General features: G+C 36.4%; 1 protein-coding gene across 6 annotated transcripts; it reads left to right on the top strand.

Annotated features, from left to right (window-relative positions):
• Positions 1–560: 560 nt before the first annotated feature.
• Positions 561–9,116, top strand: LOC111244357 (uncharacterized). Of its 6 annotated transcripts, XM_022791390.2 has the most exons (5): positions 561–838; positions 1,718–1,837; positions 2,604–2,785; positions 5,083–5,274; positions 6,852–7,404. In XM_022791390.2, coding segments are annotated over exons 2-5 (567 nt in total). In that variant the 5' UTR covers positions 561–838; positions 1,718–1,836; the 3' UTR covers positions 7,044–7,404. The 6 variants fall into 6 exon arrangements, with proteins under 6 accessions (XP_022647125.1, XP_022647143.1, XP_022647152.1 ...); XM_022791408.2 differs by lacking the exons at positions 1,718–1,837; positions 6,852–7,404 and adding an exon at positions 8,113–9,116; XM_022791417.2 differs by lacking the exons at positions 1,718–1,837; positions 6,852–7,404 and adding an exon at positions 7,883–9,116.
• Positions 9,117–9,396: the final 280 nt, after the last annotated feature.

Below are 9,396 nucleotides of genomic sequence, written 5' to 3'. Positions count from 1 at the left end.
TGACAAATGTTGTTAACTAACTACGTACGAGACAAACACATGGATTCAAACAATCGAAATTTACCCAATTTTATTGACCGAAATATCCCTAAAAAAATACGGAGCTTTCGTCGTATGCGTAAATTAAAGATGTTACGAAAGGCAATAATCTGTGCTAGGAGATAATCCATCGGGTCACCGCAGTATAGTTAGAACAATTTTGACATAGGACAGAAATCCACTAGAAGCTTTTCACGTACTTTGCAGCATCGACAGCGTGAATCTACTAAAGGGAACCTTTGCGTTTTTGACAATCCCTAAGAGGTTTTTACGGCTCTATCTTCTATCATCGCTATTTTCTACAGCAAGAGATAATGAAAAAGCAAAAGCGTCCTCCGAACCGTAACTTGTTGTTACATATACGCCATAGCATCGATATAATGGCCCAAGTGATGGTGTTGCCTAGGCAGAATCGTTCTTCCGCCAGGCAGCAGCGTTGACTGCGTCAACAAATCTCATATATCCTATTGGTGCAACTCGCGTGGTTAGTCGTCCGCGTTCGTGTCACTGTCTAGGTAAGAGATGTACTATGGATGGATCATTCAAAACTACTATTTCTATCATGTGCAGGTGCTGCAAACAGCCATGAGGCGAGAGAACACGAATAAATAGAGGTAACCAGTTTTTTCTTGCAAACGATCACTGAGGTGAAAAAATGTTGAAATAACCTTGTTACTGACTTTCGAACAACGTAACCGGACAGTCAGTGATTAAAACTGTAAATGCGGTATAGACCGCTACCGATAAAACTAAAAAGTACCAGTTCACAGCGCGATGCGAAACTTACGCCGTATGTTTGGTAAGTATATAACTCAAGCAAGCACGTCTTTAAATTCCTCCTAAAATAATGCCTGTGAAAAGTGCACATAAACTCTGACGGCAGAGGCCAATGACATAGGTTTGCTCTTTCAATAACATCAGTAGTTCGGCAGTGAAGTCATCGTTTAGGCCAAGTTACCATCTCAAGCCGAGAATGAAGGTCACATAATTTGGCCCTAGCTTAAAGACAAAGATTCTACGAGATCATGCAGGATATTTTCAAAATGCTACGGCAAACGGAAAGACATCAACTATTGTGCTATCGGCCCGATTAGAAAAAACCTTCTGATATTGTAGTGATAAATTCCAAGATAGTGTAACGCACTCGATTCTTGATTCAACTGGTAGCTGTAGGATTTGTCAAATGGTAAAGTAATCAGTTGAATAAAGCTACGATAATTTTAAAGATAAAATTAGTTATGTGAAAAATTACCTTTAGAAAGTGCAAAGGGTAATTGAAACTCATTGAAAGCGATATTAATGTATGTAATGAAACTGCTATGTAAAATTTAGATATATAAGTTTTTGAATATTGCCATATGTCAAAGTTAACTAACAATTTAGTCTAAGTTAAATTAACTGTCAGTACTAGAGAGGCTGCAATCCTTCTGACGAATCTATTAATATAGGTATTTTATGCTTTTCAATTTTTAAAGGAGAGGGAAAAAGGCCAACGAATTATTGTTGAACTGATATAATAGTAACACAGTGACAACTGAGTTTGATTGAACATAATATTAATTTTGATCCTATTTTTAATCACGGCTACTATCCTGTATCTATAGCCATTTATGTGTGCCACATGTAGAAATATATAAAAAAACCATGGATGCTACATCTGTTGTTTATCATTTTTTAGGATTTAGAGAAGTATTTCGTCAACCGGGGTCGGAATATATTTTTCGAACTACTAGCTAGCCTTCGTGGAGTACGAGGTCTACATTTTCCATCAAGAGACTTTGACACATTTTTATAACAAGTACGAATAATAAAATAATACAATCCATTATAGAGTTATATTTTTGTCACCTTAGTTTTTATTTATGTTTTACTAATGGATATATCTAAACGTTTGTGAACGCGAAGTGTAAACAGGTGCAGGTTAGTGCTAAACAGCACTAACTTAATAAACGCAATTTTCGTAAGAGTAAGAAAAAGTTTAATGAAACTTAAGTCTATTGAGTCTCGGCTTTATCTATACGTCGGCAATAAATCAGAAAACACTTAAGATTCGTTTTGTAGAATTTTTGTTCTTCACTATTATGCTCTCATTTTTCGAACACTAAAAAAAAAGATTAAGGCGTGTAGATTTTTACATGTACGTCTACCAAACAGATGACCCGCCACAGAAGATACGATTCTAACGACGGGAGAACAAAAAATAAGCATAATTTTATATACCTGTCTATATGATATATACCTGTAGATCACGTATGTATATACTTATGGTAGCCTTGAGTGTCGACCAGAAAAACTTTAGCTCTATCAAACTGTATTTCTCGTACCGGACACCAGAGTGAACTAGCTAATCGGAAACACTTTTAGTTTATGGCACAAGGTATTCCCTAGATCAATTTGCCACATACAATCAAACGTTATGCATTTCTAGGAATTTTGTCAAGCTTTCCTATCGGTTTAACACGGTCGATTCGAGGCAGGTTCAAGTTCCTTGAAAAAGCAAAAGTTTACCAGATGCTTTAAATAATATCCTATGCAAACCCTAACAATACGTATATGCCTAATAGTGTGGTGGCTAGTCATATTGCAGCTAGTGTCTGCCACCCCTTATAGTGGCGATGATAAGTTACGACGAGTGTGTCTTGAAAGGAATTTTAATGAGGCGGGTGGGACCCTGATCGAACCGAGCAATAGGACGACGTGCGCGTTATTCGCCGAGCAAGGGCTCTACGTTCCGTACAAACTAAAGGTGACTAACATAACTACTGCCTAAAATTGACTTTGCATTTAGCTGTAACTCGAACTTTTCTTAACTATATACGATTACGCAATTATTGCTTAGGTGTACGGTCCATAGCAGATCTTTACCGGAACCTCTGTAAAACCCCATTATCCATGTTTCGTTGGATTCTAAGACTTTCAGAGTTAAAGCCAAGGATAAACTTGACTTCGTAACAAAGTTATTCTTATTAACTTCAAACAGCTCAATTCAACAGCCTAGCGTAACACATGAACGTAACCCGTGAACGAAAGTAGGAATATTTTTTAGCATAGTACTAATTTTATAGTAATATAAAATTAAAAACTATTAATGCAAGTTCAATTCACGTCTCTTCACGCAAAGTTTTACCTTGTGCTATTAATCTTTTCTTTGCGGAGATAACGTCTGTCCAACGATAATACCAGTATCAAAAATTAATGTTGTCTTTCCGGCTCTGTGAGTCAATTTTGGAATGCTCATTTTGATACAGCGGTTCATAACTTGGTTTGAAAAATGTTTTCTTTCAAATTGTATTGGGGTAATAAAAGTGGGTAAAGGTCACGACATTCAGCCTTCAGCTTGCGTTCCACATCAATAATATTAATTTAAGGTGCAAGTTATAATATTAAGTACAAAATATAAAGCATTAACTTAAAGCCATTTTAGCCAGTTTGAAGTTAGTCGATAAGTTAGAAAAAAACGTTTCCATAAAACTATCTATACCTTCTTGCTTTGTCTTTTAAAAGGATTTTAATTTTTCACCACACACGCGTGTTCAGGCTCACTATCTTAACCCATCATTGAAGTTCCTGAAAAAGAGGCAAAAATCGAATAGACCCCGTTGTCAAACAGACCGACAGTAATAGTGATAAATCTATACTCTTACACAGAGCTTTTTATATTATATACAGTGAATACACTACGACAGAAACATGCCTGATAGAAAATAATTATAGTGCTAAGAAGCTTTTTAAGCGTTCCTGTAAATTCTAATGCGAGAACGAAATTATAAAGATTGCGTAGTTTTCGAATGTCTACATGTTGAAAGCAAAATCGTTTTTCTTTTTTTTTTTTCGATTTTTGCTTTCCTTATAGCAGTAGCGAAATAATATTAGTAGTAATTAGTAAAGTAACAGAAGCACTTGAACAGCGTAACAGGCTAAGTGCCGCATGATAACGAGCTAGTAATGAACGAAAGTACGAGATAATAGAGATGAGTAGGGCAACTGTTGCGGGGCGTCGAAATAACGATAAAACTATCATCGGATATCTTTTTTATAAAAAGGATGGCACCTCTCAGCATCAATAACTTTGCAATAAGCGATACTTAAGTAGGTCAATTGGGAACCCGAATTAAGATCAAGGAATTACTGAAACAATTTGATCGAGTTCTCTATTACGGTAGTGGTATACAGCAAGGCAATGAAGTTTCTAAAACAATGCCCTGTGTTATCTACAACAGGGTAATACAGCAACAGCGACTAGATAAAAGTTAGCGTGATAACTTACCAAAATATGACGTGACTATTGTCGTCCTCACCCAAGAGCTTCTAGTCGATAACCCCATAAAAATTACAAAAATGACAGCAGGTCAACATATAAGAAAACAAGTTTAGAAGTTATGACAGCTATGGAATTAGCTTCCGGTTGTTAGGTCGCGTCCCTTCGCAATTATCTTTGCTTGTTGGTAAAATATGGGAAAAATGCATTAACGGGCTCTCTAGGCGTATAGCTTCTATCTATTCTATTATTTATTCTACTTTACAGGCGATAAAAAATAGTAGCAAGCTTAGGCTTTCTCCTTTTTACCACCTCTAATGGGAGTTATACACTTGGAAAGCCCGTTAATACATTTTTCCTACCTTTTACTAAGAAATATTTCTAAGTTTTCAGAAGAAACGTAGCGATTATTTTTATCGTAATGCGGTAATAATTATAATCTAAAAATGGGATGCTACTTCAGACAACAACATATTGATACACTAAAATTAATAATAATAAATATGAGCGTGCGTATGCATACTGATACTTCATGAAAAAAAAACAGAACGACAAAAATAAGTATAGTAATATTATTGGTAAAATTTCAAAATTTGGACCTGTATTGTAAAACTTATCTACGAAAAACGTCAACCTATATATTAAACTGTCGTCGCCTCAATCAAACTACATTAGGAAAGTCTTTTAAAAAGGCACATTACCTAAGAATGTATGCACATAATTTTTAATGTGTTTGTTAGTTGTGCTAATTGAGGAATTTGTTTGCAAATTAAACTATCGTTAAGGCGACGGAGCGCAATGGAGTTATTCATCTCACGGGAACAGTGTTTGGCGCAGGCAGTTATGATGGTTTGCTTGTCACCTGTGGACAGACTGGCACTACAAAGTGCCTTCAAATCTACTCTAGCCCCGGTGAGAAGATGAACAATGCTTTCATACTCTACTCAAATGCAGAAATCGACCTCGGTATTCAAAAGGTACGAATCTATATTATAAATAATAAAAAAAACTAGAATAAAACGTGATAGTAATTCGTAGATGGTATCAAACAGCCATATGGGAAGTTCCGCACGTAGCCATGAGAAAGAATGGATTCAGCCGATTACTAATCTTGTTGCGATTGTTAAAAACGTTCCGTACCGTGATTTTGCCTTGACGATTGCAAGCGATCGACTCTTGGTTTATATTCGTAGGTCAAATTTAAATTAAAGGTGCGGAGCATATTAATTCAGTATAAACTAAATAAATTCGTCCCTATTAAAGTTGTATCATTTTTGTACAGCATATACCATTGTGTGGCGTAAATTATCCAATTGTATTATGACTTTTAATAGATACTAAAGCGCCATCTGCAAGCTTCGCATCTCGCCTGTTTTGTTATTAAGCATGTGTTACTTTGGCAGTAAAGGGCTAATTACGTGTATAGCAGAGGTAACGTCGAATAGTGGCCAATTATTTTCCAACAGTTATGACCTAATAGCGTCTTTCACAATATTATTTAAACACAATTTTTATGGAGCACACTTGTTTACATGGCACAGTTTTCAGCGCAGACGATGCTGGTTGCCGTTTTGGTGTTTACGAACGCTAGTGCAGCGCTTTTTTCAAATATGGAACATAAAAATGAAGTTGCTACCGTCAGTTCACGGTCAGTTAACATCAATTCTTATGGGAAAAGGAAAATGTTTTTCTCTAAGAGAAAGTGATTTTTCCAGAATTAAACTCTGGTGGCCTAAAAAAATCGGTTTAACTTAACCGCTTTAGAGTTGTTTTGCATTGCACAAGACTCAGGCTTTTGGTAGTCTGGTAGATAGAAGAAGGAAGTATCTAAGAAAGAGTCGGTTACGTAATTATTTAAGGCAAACATAAGCTAAGCTGTGGAAAAAGGCTGACCAGCAAGCGAAAACTTTCTTCCATTGTTAAACTGAAAAGTACGACGTACAAAAAAGCGATAGCATACATATTTGTTTACGTAACATGTGATCTAGCTAGAGCGAAGTAAGTAGAACATAGAAAAATGCTTGCTACATTTGAAATATTGTATTACAAAGCTCCAGCCAATATGATCGAACGGCCGTACTTGAGAAGAGACATTCGCACTTAAAAAAATCACATGGTACGGGAGAAATAGATTTTTCAGTGAGAGGACGGATTGCTATAGACAAAGAGCTACTACTGGCTTGTTACGGTAATGCTTAACCAAAATATGGACATTAGAGATATTAGGTTTTATCCCATATTATTTTCACATGATATCAGGAATTTTTGAAGTAAAATCAGTTTAAAAGCGACTTGTTTAAAGATTGTCCAATTTAATTTTAGGTGCATCTGAGTTGATTTAAAAAATTGACCTAATTTTGCACGATATTAACATATTAAGTCACATTATCATACTGATCATAGTAAACGGATTATCATAGGACGCATAAATGTATGTACGAAGAACAACAAGCTTGAGCACCAGTCTGTATTTATTCATACATTCATGATAACGCTAATTTGATATCGTTGTAGTTCCATCGACTAATCTCAGGAGATTATTTGTTACTTACAGCTTGGCCCTGTGACATACGTAGCATCATTGGATTGCAAAGATGGTGTACCAGGCCAGCGATATTTTGAATTTCGAAAGGCACCGTCAAAGGACGAACTAGACAACATAAAAGCGCATTACGGTGTTACCATTGACTCCATTAAACTTTTTGACTGCCTAGAGAATAAGAATAAGGTCTTCGAAGCTTCATAAGTAGGTTACCAATGATACACAGGCAAAAGGAGTGATCCTGTGTGCCTTACCCCGTGACGCTTTCGATGGAACAACAAGAACTATGTTTTCATTATAAAAAAAAAAAAAGCATAAAACATACGAATTAATTTTTTCATGGAAACACTCAACAATGCTGGTGGACTACACAACTATCATAAGTGATATATTAAGTTGGAATACAAATTCGATGTGTTTCTGATCCCATCTTTCTCCCCTACCATCGTACTACTTCTTTACTTCTGTATGCCATTCGAAGGTTTCCCTCTACTGCGTGAAATAAATCGTTGTACAGTGAAAATAAATTTTATATCGAGTTCAGATTCGAGGTGGAAAAAAAGGATGTATCTCATCTACTTTATTTTGCCTTTCACCGATGTTAAGATCTGCCAAGTCAGCCTAAGCTATTTGTGTTGTGTACAGTACAAACTTAAAGTGAAACGGCTGCTTAAAGAGGTTCACTGAATTCAAAGATGAAATCTTTGAAAGGGAAACTCCACTCCGGTAGGCCTTCCGGGGTCCTCGTGGACCTCGGGTAGTCTACTAACTTGTTCTTCTGCTGCGAACACCTGACTTGTTAGGCCTCTGGAATATACATAATCTAATCAAAACTTAGGAGCCTGGATTAGGTAAGGCACAGAAGGGAACAAGGCTATTCATTAACCCTTAATCGCTCAGCACCGGGCCAAAACCTCAGGTTTCTACACAGAGTTGTCACCACTGACAAGAACAGTTTTTCCTCATTGATGTAATGCAGAGAAAGAAATGAAAAGTTTTGGGAGATATGCCTAATCCAGAATTGAAGTGAATTTTCATTCCAGGTGCTGTCATACGTTTGGTGGGACTGAAAGGGTCTTACAGAGTAGAAAATGTCAAGAAGAACTAGGCGGCCAATTTAGTTACATCGAAGTAGATTATCCGAACCCGAAAAGGCTTGATGGAGGAAACCAAAGTCATTTTTCTTGACGACAAGGCTAGGCCGCATTTAACAAACCTTGTAAAAGCCGCCTTACAAGACCTTGAAGGATGGGTTCTTTTGCGTATTTTCCAGACTTCGTTCCGACACATGATGACCTTTTGCGGACAGATTATCACTGGCAAAAGAAATAAGTAATCATACATCTGACGCAGAAGAGCTTCAAAACCTGAGTGGAAAAGCTCTTTAACGTCAAACTTGACAAAATCTGGCAAGAAGGAATATATATATTGGGTGACAGACAGAAGATCGTGAAGAATGATGGCGAATACACAAGGCATTAATTTGTTGCTAGGATTCGGGTGAAACGCTGCGTTTTTTATCAAGTAAAAAAATACTTATGTTCCAGCCTCAAAAATCTACCTTAATTGACAACCATGAAAAATTTCGCATTTCTTAGTGGGTCTTCAAGCTGAAGCTTTACAGATCACAATCTATAAAAGCAAAGACAGTGCCCACAATCTGTGAGAACGCATGCATAATCAAATAATATATATAACATAGTTAGTAATAACTACTCATATATAAAAGGCACTTTAAATTCCTTCCACACACTGTACGAGAACAAGAAGCTGTATCTTTACGGATCAAAACTTAGTACAAATATGAGAGGTTCTTAACTCTGATGTTTTCTAAATATCGCTCTACAACGAATAAGAAAAATATTATTCTATTAAATATTAATTTTCGTTCGAGATTGTTTGCCTTATCCTGTCTATCTTCTGTCTAACAAGAACGTGCTCTAACCTTAATTCTTCGCGCCAAAGATCGTGTGACCCACATTTTTCTTGGTAACGTAGCGTATTACCCTTTTGTTGTTTTTGTCTTGCAAATTAGAAATTTTTCGTTATAAAAACAGTGTGCAATTTAATCAACATGACTATGCGGCTGGGAGGACATGTGAACTTTAAGTGATGGGCAAAATTTGAGGAAATGTCACAGAAGCGAGATGGTCCGCTTGCGTCGCCATTAAAAGAAATTGTTATTATGTTTCCTTGTGCTTTGTACTGAGTTGGGTTACCAGACTGCATATTTGTTTGTGCTAAATAGTTAATAAAATAGGGCGACACTTTTGGAAATATTTCTCATTCTTTATAGAGGCAAGCATTGTGCCTCTTTGTTTTTTACTATGAAAATAATTAAATCGTTACAATCTAACGATCTATTATGGTACTCGATAGGCGGGCCTGCTTTACCTAAATATCGACACCATAACATAAACGATTTACAAACAAAATAGAAGCTTCGGTAAATTCGGCGATTCATATTAGCTTCACGAGTAACGTACACTTGTAAGGATTCCTGAGATCGCTTCTGGACTACTAGAACAGTTGCCTGTAAATATGAGAAATATTGTGT

The sequence above is a fragment of the Varroa destructor genome, unplaced genomic scaffold (genome assembly GCF_002443255.2).
Source record: "Varroa destructor unplaced genomic scaffold, Vdes_3.0 BEIS01000001.1, whole genome shotgun sequence".
Lineage (NCBI taxonomy): Eukaryota > Metazoa > Arthropoda > Arachnida > Mesostigmata > Varroidae > Varroa > Varroa destructor.
The sequence above is the reverse complement of the archived record's forward strand: the minus strand, read 5'-3'. Positions and strand labels throughout refer to the sequence as shown.

Bases quoted from the DNA above. Each gene is read 5' to 3' on its own strand.
- LOC111244357 (XM_022791372.2), top strand. From the start codon at position 814: ATGCGAAACTTACGCCGTATGTTTG. The intron at 2,786-5,082 runs GTGACTAACATA...ACTATCGTTAAG, and splicing joins ACGTTCCGTACAAACTAAAG to GCGACGGAGCGCAATGGAGT. The intron at 5,275-6,851 runs GTACGAATCTAT...TGTTACTTACAG, and splicing joins TCGACCTCGGTATTCAAAAG to CTTGGCCCTGTGACATACGT.